Source organism: Littorina saxatilis, linkage group LG7 (assembly GCF_037325665.1).
Source record: "Littorina saxatilis isolate snail1 linkage group LG7, US_GU_Lsax_2.0, whole genome shotgun sequence".
NCBI lineage: Eukaryota > Metazoa > Mollusca > Gastropoda > Littorinimorpha > Littorinidae > Littorina > Littorina saxatilis.
The window spans coordinates 44,307,301-44,329,729 of NC_090251.1; the positions used below are offsets into that span (position 1 = coordinate 44,307,301).

The following is a 22,429-nucleotide window of genomic DNA, read 5'->3' on the forward strand; positions in this document are numbered from 1 at the left end:
ATGTGAACGTGACTCATTGTGTTGTGAATAGCAATTTCTTCCTGTCCATCTGATGCCTCATATAATATTCAGAACTGCGAAAGTGACTCGATCGAGCGTTTGCTCTTCTTGTTATAAACGGTTAGTGTTCCAATTTCATTTGCAATGAAAATGGGCGAACTTTATGTCAGAACTCTCCTGTCTCATATTTTTCCGCAGTTGCCAAACAGGTTTCGCACGCTTTAATACTTGAAATACACGAAAACACGTACATAGCTCGTATAGCTGTGCATTGGTACATGGTTACGCTAACGCTCCGGTTTTGGGTATGGGACTAATACTAAACTTTTACAAGAGACACCAATTCTTTTTCAGACGAAAAGTGATTTTTTTTAAAATTGTATTCAAGTACAATACACGATGCTTCAATCTGATGGTTACTCTTTAATGTTTGTGTGCGATATCATTTTTGTAATTGTGAGACAGGCCTAAAGAAAAAAAATAGTTTTGCTAAAGACAGACAATTAAGTATGTGCTCTGTGTTCTTCTTTAAAATAATAGCTATAAAAAATGACCAAAGATGACCAAATTTGACCAAACTCTCTCTCTCTCTCTCTCTCTCTCTCTCTTTCTCTCTCTCTCTCTCTCTCTCTCTCTCTCTCTCTCTCTCTCTCTCTCTCTCTCTCTCTCTCTCTCTCTCTCTCTCCCCTACGACTCAGTAGGGTAAATGGCTCGAGGTAAGACCTCTTTCGATGTTGCCTTCTAAACATCAAACCAGTCCACGTATTGAAATGTTATTTTCGAAATAACAAGATGAATCACGAGTCTCACAAAAGTGATAAAACATTTTCTCAGACATAGAAAGCACGACACACACCCAGTTGCAGCCAGTTTGTTCAAGGAAAGCAGCCAAAAGAAGATTATGAAAAAGTCAATTTCTGACAGCCAAGATAAAACAATTCATATCATCCGACCAGCTTTGCAAGGTCGTATTTGATGATTATCAAACCTCACGCTTTGACATTCAGTTATGACTGTTACACTATATTTACGTCATAAGAGTACACTCACTCACAGCAAATGTGTATGATAAACTCATTTGCATGAACAGCAATTTGATGGTATGGCATCTAAATTCAGTTGATGGGAAAAAAGTACTAGCAGTGTCTGTAAATTGATGGAAATAAACTACTGATGGCAGTCACTGTAAATGTATCTAACAAGACCACTAGTACTACAAGTACAGTTATGTTACGGGCAGCCACACATAATTTACTAACACGACCACTTGTAGTCTAAAGTAAATTTATGTCACGAGACTGCTGGCAGTCATATGGAATTCATGTTGTACTGAATTGAATGAATTGAATGTAACAAAAACTGTGACAGTGATAGTACATTTATTTAACAAGAGTGTTGATAGTCACCGTAAAGTTATGTGACAAAAATAATGACACAGTAACGTTGCCGACTGGACTTTCAAGATCTCACCAGACTCACGCTCCAAATTTTTTTTTTTAACTTTTTATTTTTATCTTAGGCTAAAATTGGTAACCCTGCGGTATGCTGACAGCCATAATAATTGTAAATAACGAGACTTCTGGCAGTCACATATAATTTAGGTAACCAAACTACTAGCAACTACAGTAAATCAACATGATAAAAGTAGTTTTATTCGCAATACATTTGATAGACAGAATATTTATGTTAAACCCTTCTCACACCTGAAAATAAAACTGGTAAGTTTATGATGTGCTGGTAGCAACAGTAATTTTACGTCATAAAACTACTTGCAGTTTAACGTGTGTACGTAAAGAGACTATTAGCAGTTACAATGAATGTTTGTACCAAGAGATGTGAAGTAAATTTATCCACCAGATTTGCAAGACCATCAAGTCAAGTTCTGGTATAGACACAGTACATGTATGCATTGAGATACATGGGGACCACAATACGTTTGCCCGCCAGTCTTGTAAGCTCTAATCAGGTGATTGTCAAAGTCTCAAGCTTCAACCTGTTTATATCTTAGGCTAAGACTATGTAGTAGTTTTATGTAACAAGACTAATCGAAGTTACAGTTAATTTGCGTTTACAACAGCAAACCGGACGCACACAGTAAAGTTATGCAACTGAGTACGGATGGAAAACTTCCGCATCTTTTTCACATTTTAACCCAAGGTTATGCCCCTTTCTCACCAGGGTCTTATTTTACATCTCCGTTCTGTCATTGAAATAAGGGCCACAGTCAAAAACAGACAATACAGAAATATACACGAAACTTTGCCCACTGGCCGTATTTACACCCTCAATCTGACAAATGGATTTGGAATAACAGCTATAAAAAGTGCAGCTGCTGTTTCAAAATGACCGACGCTTGCCTTCGGAAGTTCCTTCAAGGAATTTTAAGATGGCTGCCTTCATGTTATACCTGTGTCTGTAAACAAGCCAGCTTTCCAATCTAAAAAAAAAAGTGTTTGTGAAGTTAAAGGGTACAATTCTGATTTGTAATTTGAGAAGTCTTTCAGATCTGTAATTCTAGATACGGTGGTACATGTATTAGACTATGTTGGAAACCGTCAGCGGATTAGGACACAGCGCCAGGCCTGTCAAAAGCAGTTCCTGAGCTAAGAAGGCGTTGTTGGTATTTCTTCAGCGCGAGAGCAAAAGCGATGTCAACAGGTTTCCTGTTTTAGGACGAGAACCACAGGAACAGTGAGAGGAATGTTCCCCAAAACGTAGCTGCCATTTTGTTCATCACTGCGTCACCGCCGTTGGACCCTGCAAACAAATGTGACGCCATCAGTATTACGTCATACGACATGTCAATCGATCTCTTGTTGCTTATTGTGCTCATGAAGACAAGAACTAAATAACGTTAATTAACAACACTTTTTTGCGCATTTAGATTACACCACTCAAAAGAAATGTTCGTTTCTTTCAAACGAGAATATAAGCAGAAAATTAAGCGATATAGTTACAAGAACGTGCAGTTCAATTTAACTATGAGATTGCTTCATCTGATGTACGAAATTACTGTTTGGAAATGTTGGACACAGATGGTCTCCCCTTGACGCTGAGGGCCGTCTTCTTGGCCGATGCCTGCACTTTCAGCATACTAATTTCATTTCTGCTATGCGATTGAAAACACTCAAGTCATTTGAACAAGACAATTGAAAAAGAAATGAATCATTCCCTTCTTATCTATTTTATTAACTTTGATCAACCATGCAGATTCATATGTACATACATGTAGGAACACACACACACACACACACACACACACACATACACACACACACACACACACACACACACATACACATACACATACACACACACACACACACACACATATGTTTACATCCATACATACATCCATACATACATACATACTCCCATGAATATGAAAATCGATTCAATTAAACAGGTCAAACATCCAACCTTATTATAAATTAAGTACACAAAAAAGTCAATGCTGCGGAGTAAAATGAAGTGCAAAGAACACGAAGAGGAAGCATCGTCGCCGCAAGCTATGGAATGAATTCCATCAAAGAATTTACTTCGGAGGACACATTGACACCGCAGGATCAGAAATCATATTCACGTTGTCATCTGGTCGTTTAATATTGTACATTTTCTGCTTCTTCTTCTTCGTTCATGGGCTGAAACTCCCACGTACACTCGGGCTGAAACTCCCACGTACACTCATGTGACATCTGCTGAAGGGACATTAAAACCCAAAAATCAACCAACCAACACTCATGTGTTCGCACGAGTGGATTTTTACGTGTGTGTGACCGTTTTTACCCCGCCATTCAGACAGCCATACGCTTCAATTTGAAAAGAGCAGAAGCTTAGCCTGCAGGGACTTTTAAGCTTAATTCAGCTTGAACTAACAAACCATTTTGCTGTCTCAAAAGTGATGAATTGATTATGTTTCCATTTAATTCTTACTGGTCGCAGGTCTGATAAACAAAGGGAAGTAAGCGCTTTAAATGCATACGATATGTGTGATAGAGTAAGTGAGAGTTATTCGGAACAATTCTCCTGGCACCTGAGAGAATAACAAGCATTGACTTGAACAAATGACTTTCATCCTCATGTTTTCATTTCTCATTTCATTTTTAAGACTCTTACTGGTAAGAAGAAAGCGTGTCGATCAATTACAAAGTGAAAGATCGTGTCTGTTCCTTCGTGTATTCTATTCCTTTATTGTTACACAACAATTTACAGCTTAACAGATTGAAACTTCTTTATTGTTACACAACAATTTACAGCTTAACAGATTGAAACTTCTTCATTGAACCCTTTCTCCCAAACTAAAAACTCTTGCGTCGAGAAGATGTAAAAAAAAAAAAAAAATGAATAATGACGTTCTTACTTGTCATATATATTTTACATTGTGTTTGAGAAAGACCAGGGCCGGACTACCGGGGGGGTTATGGGGGTTGCGCAACCCCCCCCCCCCCCCTAGCCTAAACATGTACCTTACTTATCTAATTTTTTTTTTATTATTGCTTATTTTATGCCGTTTCATGCAAGGAACGACCATTTTCCTATCTCAGAATATGACCTACCCGTCAGCTTCAGGGGGCTTCGCCCCCTGACCCCCACAACGAGGGAGGGGGGGGGGTGGGGTGGGGGGGGGGGGTTCTAGGGTTTCCGGACCCCCCCCCCCAGCCAAAAAATAAAAATATTGAATGAGGTATGCATTTCTTTATTTTACATTGAGTTTCAATTTTTGGGGTATTAATCAGTGACAAAATCTGCTGCCTGAAACTGGTAATGATCATCCTCAGAATGCACCAGATTGCACCATTTTGCATCCTTTTTTTCAAAATTTTCCGGGGGGGCAAGCCCCCGGACCCCCTAGCAAGCTAGGCGCTTCGCGCCGTCGGCTCGGCGCTTCGCGCCTTCACACCCATATCTTCACAATATACTTTTGAAAAAAACCAGTCATAAAATGAACTGATCCGCCCCTGCCGCCAGGGGGGACATCCCCCTGGGCCACCACTGGCAACCCCCCCCCTCCTCTTCGCCTAGTCCGGCCCTGAAGACCACCGTGATTTAAAAAAAACCCACCACATATCTTCACACGGGTGTATATCATGCAAATGAGATTTGAACTTAACAGGGGTCTGATGTTCCAATGCTCATGATGACAAAAGTCACCGAGACAAACTTCATTCTCAAACCACTTTTGCATTTACTGTTTTCTCAGGAAGAATGTTGAGAATGTATACGTGACGCTATACTTCCTAGTGTGGCCTCTTATTGCTTTGGACGTCACAGATTTCCTTAATTGGACGAAGTGGACTTCGCGTAGCTCACTTCGCGAAGCTTACGGAACGTGAATTTGTCCCCTAATTGAACTACTTTCAGCATAGTTTCGCGAAGTCCAAAGGAATGCACTCTGCTCTTTCGAGTGTGATTTCTACGTTCATCTTGAATCAAAAAGCACTCTTCTGTCAAAACGAACAGCTTCGTCGCAGAGCTACGGTGTAGCTAGCTTCGCGTGTCAAAACTTGTAGGGTACAAAGTATTTCACCGAAGCTGCGGGTTTTCGATATAAAGACTTCGCGAAGCTTCGCCAAGTCGACTTCGTGCTCAATTAAGGACTGGCTTTAGAAAAGATCGAGGTTCAAGAAGATGCGTCCTGAATTTGGACATTTAATTCGACTTTGAGGAGTTTGGGGCAGAAGGCACGTAAGTACAGAATGTAGGATCCAGGATAAACACAATACTACAGGGTTTGCTGTGTGATACCAGGTTTACACTCGTTGCTTTTTCAAATATTGAAAAGGCTCGCTTTCTCTTGTATGTCGATATAAAAAAAAAAAAACTTGCGTGAACCTGGTATCACACATCAAGACATGTAGTATTCTCTATGTGTCGCGAGAGGAACATACAAAGTGCTTCGAGCAACTGCAAAAATAATATACAAATAAAATAAAAAAATAAAAAAAAAAAATAAAAAAAAAAATAAATAAATAAATAAAAATGTTTAAAAAAACACCTTGATGAGTGTGTCAAATCATTAGTGGAAAAATACTGGTAGGCTTAGTCACCGCTAGACAGTGCGTTGCACTGGTATGGTATACCCTTGAAGGACTAACACGTACAGTGCAAGTGCCAAAAGAAAAGACCAGCACCACCAGTCTGCGCCACCAGGTGCGATGAAGGTGGGTGAAGAAGGTGATAATGGTGATGATGATCGATCCTTCAACACTAAACACTGACCAATCAATACCTGTCTGACCATGGCGAGTAGAGGTAGTTTTGTTCTCACCACAGAAGCTGGCGACGTAGGACGTGACCTTGTTCTTGCGTTCCTCCAGCCCCTCAACGATGTAGGAAGGGACGTCTGTGTAGCCATCACAGTCCTTCCGAGCCTGTTGCAGACACTCCACGGCTGTCGTGGCCACTCTGAATCAACATTCACAATAACAATAACATTTTATTGTCTATTAAAATGAATACACTAAAACGGAAAGTTGTCTTCGACACATCTAACCTGCCTCCTAGGGAGTGTGCATGCACACTATCTTGTTCCCGCCTCTTGCCATCTCAGAGGTATGGCGACCACACACACACGTACACACGCACCCACACTTACATCCATTTTTATATCAGTAGAGATAAGAGGTCAGCACGTTTCGCCCTGCAGTCCGGACTGACGATCTAACAGCGAACGACAACAACAACAACAACATATCAGACAGTAGAGATAAGTGTTTGTGTGTTGCTCTTTCGTCCGACTGGATTGTCTCAGGCTTTACATGAATAAGTACCGGCACGGTGGCCTAGTGGTAAGGCGTCCGCCCCGTGATCGGGAGGTCGTGGGTTCGAACCCCGGCCGGGTCATACCTAAGACTTTAAAATTGGCAATCTAGTGGCTGCTCCGCCTGGCGTCTGGCATTATGGGGTTAATGCATGCTAGGACTGGTTGGTCCGGTGTCAGAATAATGTGACTGGGTGAGACATGAAGCCTGTGCTGCGACTTCTGTCTTGTGTGTGGCGCACGTTATATGTCAAAGCAGCACCGCCCTGATATGGCCCTTCGTGGTCGGCTGGGCGTTAAGCAAACAAACAAACAAACAAAATACATGAATAAGTGTTTGTGTGTTGATGCTTAGCCCGACTGGATTGTCTGTGTAACTCACGTGCAGACTTGTTGCTTATTATTCTGTCGTACAGCGGCAGAGACGTTGGACTGTTGCTCTTGCGGGAAGCACGTGTCGAACTCATTGCACAGCACTGTACACTCAGCACTAGGAAAGTAGGTCACGGCTGAAAAATAGACCACAATGAAAAAAAACTTGGCCTTATTTGGGTTTGGTTTTAGGCCGCTTGAAGACACTGTATGACACTGATCTCTTCGTCAAGATTCAAGCATAAGACCAGAGATAAGACAAAACGATAGACATAACATACACACACACACACACACACACGCGCGCGCGCACACACACACTCACACACACACGCGCGCACACACACACACACACACACATACGGACGAGGGGCACCTTAGGTACCGGTCATACGCAGACGGATCTGTGTGACTTCTGTACGTACGAAATCCACATTAGGTACCGTTTGGCTATACACAGTGTGTAACCCGTACGGACGAAGGCGTTAAGTACCTGTTTCCTATACACACTGATGGTTGTGTATAGTGTCAGTAAAGTGTGAATAGGTGAGGATGGAACTTTAACCGTCGATCACTTTACATGTATAACCTCAATTAATATGTTGCATGTTTTGCTTTTGATTTGTATGTTCCTTACTTTGTCATTTTGTTGTTTATGTTTATTTGCTTGTTTGCTTACTTGTCGATTGTTTGCTGGTTCGTTCGTTTACTTTGTTTATTTGTCATGTTGCTTTACTTGTTTATCATTTATTAGACATTTGTATTAGAAGTAAGGACCGGTTGTAAGAAAAGGCGTCACCTTAAACCTCTATCCTTGAAAAATAAAGTTCCATCATCATCATTATCATCTCTCTCTCTCTCTCTCTCTCTCTCTCTCTCTCTCTCTCTCTCTCTCTCTCTCTCTCTCTCTCTCTCTCTCTCTCTCTCTCTCTCTCTTTTTACATTTAGTCAAGTTTTGTCTGTGCCGGTGTGCGTGCGCGTGTGTAGAGCGATTCAGAGTAAACTACTGGACCGATCTTTATGAAATTTGACATGAGAGTTCCTGGGTATGATATCCCCGGATTTTTTTTCTTTTTTTCGATAAATGTCTTTGATGACGTCATATCCGGCTTTTTGTAAAAGTTGAAGCGGCACTGTCACACCCTCATTTTTGAATCAAATTGATTGAAATTTTGGCCAAGCAATCTTCGACAAAGGTCGGACTTCGGTTTTGTATTTAAGCTTGGTGGCTTAAAAATGTATTAATGACTTTGGTCATTACAAATCTGAAAATTGTAAATAATTGTTTTTTTTATAAAACGATCCAAATTTACGTTCATCTTATTCTTCATTATTTTCTGATTCCAAAAACATATAAATATGTTATATTCGGATTAAAAACAAGCTCTCAAAATTAAAAATATAAAAAATTCTGATCAAAATCAAATTTCCGAAATCGATTAAAAAACAATTTCATCTTATTCCTTGTCGGTTCCTGATTCCAAAAACATATAGATATGATATGTTTGGATTAAAAACACGCTCAGAAAGTTAAAACGAAGAGAGGTACAGAAAAGCGTGCTATGCAGCACAGCGAAACCATCACCGCGCTAAACAGTCTCGTCAGTTTCACTGGGTTTTGCGCGAGCGGCGGACTACGGTCACTGTGAAAAAATGCAGTGCGTTCAGTTTCATTCTGTGAGTTCCACAGCTTGACTAAAATGTAGTAATTTCGCCTTACGCGACTTGTTTTTTTGTTGTTTTTTTAAATTGGAGAAAACCGGTTTCTTTTTTTGTTGGGTTTTTTTTTTGTGTGGTTTGCATGGTTGTTTATACAAAAAGCAATTGAGGAGCCATAGATGGTTACTTTTTTTTTTCTCCTTTTTTTTCTTTTTTTGTTTTTCTTATTCTCGTCCATCCGCTCCCTCCCACCCCCCTCATAATATTCACAAACGTCATATATCACTTCACCTCATCTCGACTTATACATTACTCACAATCTTCTAATGTACATTTTATTTTCCAATAATGATACTATTCAAATCGTATCTATCACCATACTAATATTTACTAATACACATTTTTGCAATCAAAATAATGTGATTAAGTACCTTATTATTTTGGCATATATTACTAGGTTGATAACCAAACAAGACATCGTGTTCTGAAAGGTGCACATTTGATCCTGTATTTCTAAAAATATAATGGACAACATTTTCCCAAAAGCTCGTCAACTTCTCACATTGACAAAAAAAAGTGTTTAACATAATCAATGTGTTTACAAAATGTACATAATTTTGTTTCTCTAATTTTCATTTTATTTAATAATATATTCGTGGGATAAATATTATGTAATATTTTTCATTGTAACAATCGCAATCTTTCTTCTTTTGTACATTTGCTTGCTAACAGCCAATGACTGTGATCTAGTTTAACCTGATATTTATGTAACCAAAATGTAGCAGCGCAAGGCTCGCTCGCTTTAGACTGGACTATCAGCATGCGAATCTTTCTCGCGGAGGGGTTAATGATCACAGGGTTCCGTGTGTCAAGGTCATTATTGTGTTCGCCTGCTCGCGGGCTGGCTGTGTTTTTGCGAAGTGCAAGCGCTCGCACAGCAGTCTTCACTGCGCGGTACTCAAAAAATCTAGAGGGACTGTATCCTTTCTTTGTGCACAGCTGGTTAAAAGGAATCATATCTCCGTTAACCCAAATATCTTTCACCATATCTAAATGCGCTTCTATCCATTTTTTTAAATATAAGCTTTTATTTTTATAAACCACTTTTATATTGTTCAACAAACATTGATCGCCAAAGCGATATTCTCTCTCATAAATCAATGCTTTATTATGGATTCATTTTAAGAGAACTTCTGTCTAAAAGTTTGATCGAATGCATTCAATACCTTGGTTTTAGTAGTGTTGTGGCTTTAAAACAAAGTAAATTTCTTCCCAATACCTGATGAAAGACTTAACGGAATCGTTGTCCACGGTTCATGTTTTTGTTGTTGAAGTTTTGCTGCCCATGTCAGCAAAAAGAAGTCTGCATATCGTGGACGTTTATCATGTTGATACCACCTTCTTCCACCACATTACACAATACATTTCGTTTAACTTTTTCAAAGGCTTTTGTATTTGAATACTTCCTTTTCCAGAGAAACCTGAACAAAATAGTATTTAACTTATCGAGAACTTTAACAGGGGCAAGAAGCGCCTGCATAACGTAAACAAATTGTGAAACTAAGAAGGACTTAATAATACATAATTTGCCGCTTATACTTAAATTTCTTCTTGACCATCTGCAAATGATTTGTTCAACTTGTTCAAGTCTTTTTGGACCAATTTTCCATAATTTCAGAGGCCGGGATGTCATTTTTAAAACTGACTAATTCCCATGATTTTAACCTGGGTATTCCATTTAATATCGCAATATTTCTCTTGACAGTTTTTACGCGATCCCTACCACATTGCTTCCGTTTCACTTTTATTTAATTTTAAGCGAGATATATTGGAAAAATCATCAATAATTTTCAAAACCGTTTCCATGTCGTTTTTATCTTGAAGTAAAACAGTTATGTCATCGGCGTACATAGCCAGTTTCAAGATACGCGATGTTTGTTCTGCAAAACCTACATCTGGTAAGGCAAATCCTTTAATATTGGGGTGACTTCGGATTTGTATTGCTAATAATTCTACACTTATTTCTTCCGAAATCCAACCCATATAATTTATGCAGCTCGTGGTGTTTGTCATTAAACCAATATGTAATGCTATTTGAGACCGTGGAAGAGCCAGGTTGGTTATTGCCCTTTTAACTTCTCTTAAAACTTTAATCCATTTAACAAATTTTTCGCCAAAACCAAATTTTTTAAAGGACCAGACCACATAGTCTTTTGAGATGGAATCGTAGGCTCGGGCGTAGTCAAGGGCAAGTAATATACCTGCTTGATTTCTTTCATTAGCGTAATTAATGACATCATCAATTAATCTAATCAAGTTACTTGCCTTTCTTCCCTTAATACATCCTGTCTGATCTTCTGACACGAGGTCAGAAATAACACCAGATACGCGCTGCGATAAACATGTTGCCAGCATTTTATCATCTGTATTGGTTACAGATATAGGGTTTCCAATTCTTAAGGCTATCTCTCGGCAAATCTTTATCCTTATGGATCAACGTGATAACTGCTCTTTTCTGAGTATCTGACAATTCACCGACTCTAAATGCACTTTGAAGGGAATTAACCACCATCATTTTTACTTTAGGCCAACATTTTTTCATGAAACTTGTAGTCAATCCGTCTAAACCTGGTGACGAACCATTTTTTAATAAAGACAGCGCCCTGCCGATTTCTAACACGGTAAAATCAGTTTCCAAACCATATTTTCGTTCGTCATTTAACTGAGGAATATTTAAATTAAAACTTTACTTTCAGCATCCTCCTCAACAAAATTCCCATTTTTATCAAACACGTTATTGTAAAATCTCACTTGCTCCTGTAAAATTCCTTTTTGCGTTGTTATTGAGAGCCATTTTCATCTATTAATCTGTCCATAAATTTTCAATCAGTTTTCACTTTTTCCATATTTAAAAAATATAATATCACTTCACATGCACAATTCTATATAACAAACACAATAGCAAATAAGCAAAAAAACTCAGAACATGGTTTGAAAGGGTAGCTTTATTGGTCTTTTTTTCGAACGAATGTAAGGATCACTATATCCCGCCAAACCGCAACACGGTGGCCTAGTGGTAAGGCGTCCGCCCAGTGAGCGGGAGGTCGTGGGTTCGAACCCCGGCCGGGTCATACCTAAGACTTTAAAATTGGCAATCTAGTGGCTGCTCCGCCTGGCGTCTGGCATTATGGGGTTAGTGCTAGGACTGGTCCGGTGTCAGAATAATGTGACTGGGTGAGACATGAAGCCTGTGCTGCGACTTCTGTCTTGTGTGTGGCGCACGTTAAATGTCAAAGCAGCACCGCCCTGATATGGCCCTTCGTGGTCGGCTGGGCGTTAAGCAAACAAACAAACAAACAAACAAAATATATCTCGCCAACTAGAGTTATTACGGCTTGTTGATTTTGCCAATACAAAAGTCATTTTTTCTCACTTCATTGGTGCAAACAGTGTAATATTGTGTTGTAAATTCTATTGTTATGCGATTGTTGTTATATTTGTAAGCATAAGAGAGAGAGAGAGAGAGAGAGAGAGAGAGAGAGAGAGAGAGAGAGAGAGAGAGAGAGAGAGATTTTTCACTCCATCAAAGTATCTCCTTTTGAATGCTAAATATAAGTCAGGGAATACGTCTAAAAATGGCCTCCAAATTCCAGGAAATATGTATATTACCTGGATATTTTAGGGAATATATATATATTCATTGAGTGAAACAGGGAATACGTATAAATCAAATCTCTTATATTATTAAAAGCTGCATCAAAAGGTGTGCAACATTGATATCGGGACTACACAAAATAGAATGTTTATATAATGGGTGGTGGTGGATAATGCTGTCTGGATTAAAATATAACAAGTCGCGTAAGGCGAAAATACAATATTTAGTCAAGTAGCTGCCATTTTTCAGCAAGACCGTATACTCGTAGCATCGTCAGTCCACCGCTCATGGCAAAGGCAGTGAAATTGACAAGAAGAGCGGGGTAGTAGTTGCGCTAAGAAGGATAGCACGCTTTTCTGTACCTCTCTTTGTTTTAACTTTCTGAGCGTGTTTTTAATCCAAACATATCATATCTATATGTTTTTGGAATCAGGAACCGACAAGGAATAAGATGAAAGTGTTTTTAAATTGATTTCGACAATTTAATTTTGATAATAATTTTTATATATTTAATTTTCAGAGCTTGTTTTTAATCCGAATATAACATATTTATATGTTTTTGGAATTAGCAAATGATGGAGAATAAGATAAACGTAAATTTGGATCGTTTTATAAATTTTTATTTTTTTTTACAATTTTCAGATTTTTAATGACCAAAGTCATTAATTAATTTTTAAGCCACCAAGCTGAAATGCAATACCGAACCCCGGGCTTCGTCGAAGATTACTTGACCAAAATTTCAACCAATTTGGTTGAAAAATGAGGGCGTGACAGTGCCGCCTCAACTTTCACGAAAAGCCGGATATGACGTCATCAAAGACATTTATCAAAAAAATGAAAAAAACGTATGGGGATTTCATACCCAGGAACTCTCATGTCAAATTTCATAAAGATCGGTCCAGTAGTTTAGTCTGAATCGCTCTACACACACACACACACAGACACACAGACACACAGACACACACACACACGCACATACACCACGACCCTCGTTTCGATTCCCCCTCGATGTTAAAATATTTAGTCAAAACTTGACTAAATATAAAAAGAGGTAAACAGGTGGCGAACTGTTAAGTTTCACTGACGGTTTAGTCTTCAGTGACAATGCAAATAACAAATCAGAGGTCATTCTTGCTAAACATCAAGCTTTTATTTATTCGTATGAATTTAGCAATGAAAAACGGATTGACAATTAAGGGTAAAGAGAGAGGGGGGGGAGAAAGAAGGAGGGGGAGAGAGAGGGAGGGGGGAGAGAGGGAGGGGGGGAGAGAGGAACGGGGGAAGAGAGGCAGGGCGAGAGAGAGGGATGCGTGGGGCTGGCGGTGGGGGTTGGGGGGGGGGGGGGGGCGTGGAGAGGAGCAGCTAGTCGTAGAGCGGTTCGACTCGCGCAGTGGCTATACATTACACGGTTCGCGTGCCATCAATTAGCACGTCGTCAAGCAGGTAACCCGCTGAGAAACCTACTGGAGAGCTAGAGAGACAGCTGGACGCATTCCTTGTTTATGGTCAGCAGATTAATGTACTGCCACACTGAGATTGAAGTCGCAGAGGGTTACATCGGACTGGGTGGCCGAGTGGTAACGCAGTTGCGCTCGGAAGCGAGAGGTTGCGAGTTCGACCCTGGGTCAGGGCGTTAGCAATTTTCTCCACCCTTTCCTAACCTAGGTGGTGGGTTCAAGTGCTAGTCTTTCGGATGAGACGAAAAACCGAGGTCCCTTCGTGTACACTACATTGGGGTGTGCACGTTAAAGATCCCACGATTGACAAAAGGGTCTTTCCTGGCAAAATTGTATAGGCATAGATAAAAATGTCCACAAAATACCCGTGTGACTTGGAATAATAGGCCGTGAAAAGTAGGATATGCGCCGAAATGGCTGCGATCTGCTGGCCGATGTGAATGCGTGATGTATTGTGTAATAAAAATTCCATCTCACACGGCATAAATAAATCCCTGCGCCTTGAATATGTGCGCGATATAAATTGCATAAAATAAAAATAAAATAAATAAATCCCTGCGCTTAGAACTGTACCCACGGAATACGCGCGATATAAGCCTCATATTGATTGATTGATTGACATCCTCATATAGTCACAGTATACTGACACCAGTCCTAGCATGATAGAGCGGCTGTCACTATAGGTGTCTCTCTTTGTGTGTCTGTATCATATTACTTGTGATTAAAACAAAAAATGCCTGATAGGAAACAAATAGAAAAAAATGTTATGACAGAGATTCCCCTAATATTTCCGAATGTCATTTCTACAATGACGCTTTGAATAACGTCTTGATAAAAGTTGGTTGACGTGAAATGTGGCTTGAAAAAAAAGAGCATTAAAACCTTTAACGTAATGCAACAAGCAGAGAATGCAGAGAATATGGAATATTAGCTGTCATAGGGGTACGATACCAGTTAATCACGTTTAACCGAATGTTTGGAGATTCGAGAGTGGAGGGTGTCATTATTGAAGAGAGAGAGAGATGGAGAGAGAGGAGAGTTGGGAAAAGAGAGAGTGTGTGTAAGAAGGTGAGAGACAGAGGGCGATGGGGAGAGGTTGAGTGATCATATGAGGGGTGTTGTCAATATTAGAAAGATAGAGGGGGAGAGAAGGAGAGAGAGATGGGAGGGTGAAGAAAGAGAGAGAGTGTGTAAGATGCCTCCATAAGAGATGTAGCCTAGAATAAAAGCAATGTCCCTCGATGCATGTATTATTTCTCTTAACGAGTATAAAATAAGTTATGTAAGTCATTTTTCGTAGGACTAATATGAAAACAATAATGTTGAAGTCTGAATCCAGTATCATTATTTTGAACTGTTTCGGTCTATACATGTAGTCTGCTTAAAGCAGAACGCTTCCGTGTAGCATAAATATATATCTTTCATGTTCTCTTGGGACGGGCCAGGGAATGTGTTAACGCTTCAGTTCTGTACGCGAGTAGTGAAACATGATAGCGGTCAGTGGATCAGTTACCAACATTCCTACTGACATCTGGTAGTGATTTAGTCTTGATGGTGATCGGTGCTTTCCTTCGTTAGCCACTGGACTTGTCAGTTACATTTTGACGATTATCTGAGCGACCCCTTTTACAGAAAATTCAAATAGCAACCGAACCCATTCATGGAAGATCATATAGGATGTACATTAGGTCCCTAATCACGAAGACGGTCACCTAGAAACTCGCTCAAATATGTGATTTTTCTTGATACATTGTTAACTAATCTAAAAGATTGGAGTTTTCCTAACAATACACACACACACAACGTATTCGTTTTGATAACAAAAATAATGATATGGCATGTATCAATAGCCGGCATGTGATAAAGGGGTAACAAAATAATAATTAACAAGTGACCATAAGGATCCTAATACTTTCCGTTTATCATCTCGTGCTGTGGTTGTTGTTTTATTATTTAAAGTCTTCTTCATCGAAATGATAAGACATCTCGGGCTGATTGGTCCTGATATGGCTCAAAAGAGTCGGCTGGACCGAAAGCAAATATCAAGTAAAGTATCTGGGGCTGATAGAACATATAGACCCTAACGGGTGTAAAGTGAGCATATATTAAAACCCTTCCTGGCCGGATAATATGGTACCTAGGGTCACCAAAGTTCAGAGCTTCTCGGCATCGACTCCGATGAGCATGCTTCCGAATAGTGGTGTCACCAGTTTTATCAGTTTTGGAGAAAAGTGGGTGCAAACGAAAACATTTAAACCATGCCTGACGGGATAATGTTGGCACTAGGATCATCAAACTACAGAGCAAATCAATATCAATCACCACAAACTGGGGCCTTAATTTCGGAGAAAATAACTGTGTCCTTACTGGAGACAATTGAGTTTGTTTGTTTGTTTGCTTAACGCCCAGCCGACCACGAAGGGCCATATCAGGGCGGTGCTGCTTTGACATAGAACGTGCGCCACACACAAGACAGAAGTCGCAGCACAGGCTTCATGTCTCACCCAGTCACATTATTTTGACACCGGACCAACCAATCCTAGCACTAACCCCATAATGCCAGACGCCAGGCGGAGCAGCCACTAGATTGCCAATTTTAAAGTCTTAGGTATGACCCGGCCGGGGTTTGAACCCACGACCTCCCGATCACGGGGCGGACGCCTTACCACTAGGCCAACCGTGCCGGTTAGACAATTGAGTACATGTATACGAAATAGCATTTCCTGACGGGATAATTTTGAGTGACACCAGGGTCATCGATCCGCAGGACATAATTATGAGCGTTTATTCCCATGGACCTCGAGCTCATAGCCAAAATGAGTTTCAATAGCTTTACCTATTTGGGAGAAATGAGTACATATATATGTTAGTCATATTGAGAACAGACACAAGTCAAACGGGATAATTGCACTATGATCAACAAACTACTTTGTTTGAATGCAAATGTGTTGTTTGTCCCCCAGAGGGTGGACGTTTGCGTTTGTTCCGGTCAGTCTATATGTCACACAAGTCACTAAAATATCACTCACGCGAACTGTCAAGACGCAAAATAGATAAGTTGGTAAATTGCTCTCCTAACGTGACAAAACGAAAGTGTCTGAGGCAGGAGATCGAATCCCATTGGCGTCGTTAATTTAAAAAAAAAGCTCACTGGGTGACGCAGGGGTTTGTCGGACCTGTTCTTCTTAGGGGTTGGGGAGGGGGGAGGTGTTGCGTTGTTGTTGTTTTTTGGGGGAGAAGAACATTGCAGTTATGATAAAAAAAAATTCTGTCAATATTTGTCCCGCGCTAATCTGTGTGAAATCGCTTACCGTTGCCAATCATAATTCATATATTAATACAGGTACTGGTAGCCTCAGTCACACGAAATTGCTAATTTCTGTGGTACTGGGCAACTTTCACGTTATTCCTTTTGCATGGGCATAGTGGAGGCCACCTCAATCAGGACTGGCTGGGACTAATGTGTTTATTTTTTTTAATTAAGTGGGTTTATTTGAACATTAAATATTTTTACCTACCGCCGGATGCCCTTAGGCACCCCTGAAGCTCGACATGCAGCCGTCCGGGATAAAACTGCCCGAGAATCCAATAAACACTTTAGACAACACAGTATCATGTCAAATCAAGTTCACTCTCAAACCTATCAAGTTATTATTGTTGTTACTTATTGGAATGGCAAACGGAACATCCATTGCCTATGGTTTTTGTAATGTCATAGCTGTATTTCTCCCTGAAACTTTTGCAAATTATTAGTAGGCCAGTTGGTTAGGACACTCTTGCTTCATCACGTTCTAATCACGCACGTTCGAATCCACGCGGTGTCACTTTTTTTTCTCCCTTTCCCCTACGCTACATTACTTTTCAGGGAATGTGTGCTGTTCATTGTTATTTTATTTTACTGATACGTTTTTTATAATTTAATTCGTCATCCAGCGGGGACGTTTGCGATTGTTCCATTCCGTAAGTATGTATGTATGTCACAATATAGGAACTGCGATAAATCCTGAACGGCTAAGTATTTTTCAACCAAACTTTGTAGGTAGGTAGATGTAGACACACGATAGCCTATTGCGTGCAACATTTATATTGGATAGGTCAAAGGTCAAGGTCATTACGGGGCCCGATGGTCAAAATACATAATCAGCCATGTCTCCCAAAGTTCTGGGAATATTTCAATGAAACTTTTTTTCATTACATACTCTGAGGACGGGTCTACAAAATAGCAGTTAAAAATTACATAATCACAGCAAAAATGTTTTTCTCAGAAAATCGAGTTGAATTTTTTCTTCTTTTTTTCCCCCTTAAGTTGAAGGGACTAATGTGCTGCGTCTTCATGTTTAATTTCATTTAAAAAAAATGGTTGGCTGGTTCCAAAGTTATAAGGGTTTTAACCATCATATTTGTGGTAATCATATGACTGATAGTTATAAGGCTTCGCTGATCAGGGGAGCTAATCTACTCCACTGAATCACCATCGCTTTGAAGCTATGAATACAATAATAAATCAGTCATGATTCAGACAAGATAAGTCGACCATTGCAACAATAATAGCAATTGATAATGGTATGGATTCGCATAGACACTTTAATATCCACACCATCAGTGATTAATGAAAATCATAAAACATTTGTTACATCCCGTGAGGAGCACGAGTATTGCTAGTGATAATAATAATAAACATTTAGAATCCGAATACTTCCTAATGCAAGGAGCCCTAGTCGTTTACATAAACCGAAGATGGGGAGGTAGAACTTTTCTCTCCCTTCTTCAATGCTAGCGTTCTTGGCCAGGGCACGGTAACTTGATACCAACACGAAAAGGAACGCTGAAACCATGGTCCTGTGGCGCCGCTAACCCGTAACCGGTGGTCAGCATCTGAGTTACAGTGCTAGCTCGGCGAAGCCACGGCGAAAGGGCTACGGCTGTAACCCGATAACGGCACCGGCTGATAACAAGTTCACGCTGATATCAATGGCCTTGCTGCATCGCCAACTACCCTTCTGAGGCTCGGGCACCCCGCTGCACCAGCCTCTCCTTTCACCTCTACTTCTGGTGGCCCAATCGGAGGTTCCTCTGCTAGCCACCGATGCTCTGGTTGCTTCAACTTTACGTGATATTTGACATCCTTGACCTCTGATAACATCTAGCCTTGTGTAGAGCACTTGATCACAAAATCAGGACTATTATAATTAAGACAAGTACTATACACTTATAACTTTTTTCATATTTTTTTCTTGCTGTTTATTTTTAGTATTATCATAAAACCATTAATATTACAATTAAGTTCTCATGACCCACAATCTTGACAATAACTGAAATAATGACATCAGTGGCTATGCCTTGAAGCTCTTGGACAACATTCAAGTGTGTGATATTTATACTGATATTACTGACTTGAAAAATAACTGTGAAGTAAAATGCTTATACTGTCTTAATATACTGTTTAAAACGTTCGCCAGAGACGTTTCTGTTTAATTTTGGTAGCACTTATTTGAGCCTCGTGCTTTTGTGTTTCTTCATCTTGCCCTTTCTATTGTAATTCGGACTGTTGGATAAATATGTATTTAAACCAAAAGAAGGCGTACTTCTCTTTTTAACTGTCAATAGTTCGATGAAACAACGCATCAGTTCAGGCGCAGTCAAGTCCAGACAAGCCCCTGTCAGTCACTCCAGTACACGCGTTCGGAATGCACGACAAGCTTGATACGGTTAGTTAAACACTTCCCCTCCGCCTTTGGTAACTTGACACTGATAGCGCGGCGGGGAGGTAGCTCAGTTGGTAGCGCGCTGGCTTTGTAGCCAGTCGGTCGCTATCAGCGTGGGTTCGATCCCCACGTTCGGCGAGAGATTTATTTCTCGGAGTCAACTTTGTGCAGACTCTCTTCGGTGTCTGAACACCCCCGTGTGAACACATGCGCACGAAAAAGATCCCACGTTCACAGCGAAAGTCTCAGGGCTTGGAAAACACGAAGACACGCATGCATCATCTCTCGTCTCCGATTATAATGATCGTATTTCGATACTTTGACGAGACAAACCCAATGCTGGTGTGTCGAAGAAGACAGCCACAGCGGGCTTGTTCGAATCAAAGTATCACACCATAACTTCAACGTATTACCAATACCTGTCCCAATATAGACCAGTTGGTCTAAGAGGACGTTAAACCCTAAAAGTCAGTCACACTGATAGCCGAAGGCGCAGCTCCTTTGCCCAGTCCATAAAACAAGAGGCACATACAATACACGCACAGGGGTAGAGGAGACGAAATAGGTGAATAAGAATAATCAGATATGTAATAGTTTTACTGCATTATAACAAACATTTAGGTGTTAATGGGCGGGGATATAGCTCAGTTGGTAGCGCGCTGGATTTGTATTCAGTTGGCCGCTGTCAGCGTGAGTTCGATCCCAGGTTCGGCGGAAATTTATTTCAGAGTCAACTTTGTGTGCAGACTCTCTTCGGTGTCCGAACCCTCCCCCCGTGTACACTACATTGGGTGTGCACGTTAAAGATCCCACGATTGACAAAAGGGTCTTTCCTGGCAAAATTGCTTAGGCACAGTTAATAATTGTCTACCTATACCCGTGTGACTTGGAATAATAGGCCGTGAAAGGTAAATATGCGCCGAAATGGCTGCAATCTACTGGCCGTATAAAATTTCATCTCACACGGCATCACTGCAGAGCGCCTAGAACTGTACCCACGGAATATGCGCGATATAAGCCTCATTGATTGATTGATTAATGTTGCTATTTTAAACTAAAGCCATGCTTTTTTTTGTTTAAACTGTGGCGTCATTTTCTGGTTTTGTTTTTGTATCCGGGGTTGTAAGAATTTACATGACAAATACAGGCATGTGATCATGCAGCCGAGTTGCAATGAGAAAGGCAACACAGATTCAGGCAGTTCGAGTTCATCATTAAAATTGTCTACTGTTGGTCTTTGGCATGGTGCGTGTCAAGACCTCACAGTCATGCTGGGAAGAAACCCTAGGTAGTGGAAGGTTACCGCTGTTCTCCCCTCACACTCTCTGTATCTCTCACGGTCCCTCTTTCTCCTCCCCCCCCCTCTCTCTTGTATCTTATAATAAATTTAGAGTACAAATATATATCTCTCTTTCCCCCTATCTCGATTTCTCTCCCTTTCCCTCCTCTCTCTGTTTCCCTCTTTCCTCTATCAATAAATTTAGAATACAAATTTTTTTCTCTCTCTCTCTCTCTCTCTCTCCCTCTCTCTCTCTCTCTCCCTCCCTCTCTCTCTCTCTCTCCCTCTCTCTCTCTCTCCCTCTCTCTCCTTTTTAGAATGCAGTGAACGTTTCGACATTTATAATTGTTACAAAACATGTTTGGAAAAAGAGAAATACATTGAATTAATCGAAGATATTAAGTACAGAGTTGCTCTTACTCGTTTCCGCGCAGGAGTATCCGAAATCAACGCTCACAAGTTTCGGAACACACCAAACCAAACGACAAGAAACTGTCCTCTCTGCACAGCTGATAAAGAAGATGAACACCATGTTGTATTTTTATGTCCTTTTTATCAAGACCTTCGAGCAAAGTATTTAACAATCTCGATCTCTAAGACGCTGCAACAACAACTTGTGTATTTCTGTGGCAGTAATGAGGATAATTTGATGAACAGCTTCAGCAGATTTGTGTTCTTCATGTTACAGAAGAGACGAACCCTTAGAAATCAGGTTCAGTGACATGTCATCAGGGTCTTAATGTATTTGTTGAATTTTATGCGTGACTATAATTTATAACTGTGCAGATACTAATGCTGTTATTTTAACCACTATTGTAAGGGGCTGTGGCCTTAGACAATTAAAGATTTGTTCTTGTTCTTGTTCTTGTTCTTGTTCTCTCTCTCTCTCTCTATCTCTCTCTCAATTCCAAGAGCAATTTACGATCATCTTAAACGTTTAGAGGAAAGAGGGATTAAGACTTGGGCTAGTGACATTAAAAACCATGTGTTTCGCCTGGGTTTTGGCTATTCTTGGATTGAGCAGCAGGTCGGTAATAAAACTGGCTTTTTGAAGATGCTTAAGCAGCGTTTGCTCGATTGCTATCAACAAGTCTGGCATGCAAAGTTATTTGATAGTGAACGATTTGTGACCTATCGAAGCTTCAAAACTATTTTACAGTATGAACATTACTTATCAAGTTTGCATATTAGACGTTATAGAGACGTTCTGGTCCGATTTAGAGTTGGCATAAACGACTTATATTGCAACAGGCACAGATACAATGTAAATAGACGATTGGAATTATGTCCCTTGTGTGGTCTGGCGGAGGAGGATGAAATTCATTTCATCTTCGCCTGCCAAGCCTATTCAAATATAAGACAACAGTTTTCTTTAAACATTCTATTCAATAATTGTTTGAGAGCTAGAAATTTTGTCAACTTAATGAATATTGAAAATCAGGAAATGCTGGCATCATTTATTTTTGATTGTTTAAAACTTAGACAAGAGCTGATTGCAAATCCTGAACAATAGCAGAAAAGGCGACAACTTAACTACACTAT

At 40.2% G+C, this 22,429-nt stretch overlaps 1 protein-coding gene across 1 annotated transcript in view; it reads right to left on the reverse strand.

Annotated features, from left to right (window-relative positions):
- Positions 1-377: 377 nt before the first annotated feature.
- The window catches only part of LOC138971556 (uncharacterized), a 25,544-nt gene continuing 3,492 nt past the window's right edge, over positions 378-22,429 (reverse strand). Inside the window, exons 2-4 of the mRNA XM_070344309.1 lie at positions 7,143-7,269; positions 6,230-6,405; positions 378-2,757 (exon numbers count right to left, since the gene is read on the reverse strand). Coding sequence (XP_070200410.1) covers positions 2,669-2,757; positions 6,230-6,405; positions 7,143-7,269 — 392 coding nt within the window. The 3' untranslated portion in view covers positions 378-2,668. The remainder of the gene's footprint in view (positions 2,758-6,229; positions 6,406-7,142; positions 7,270-22,429) is intronic.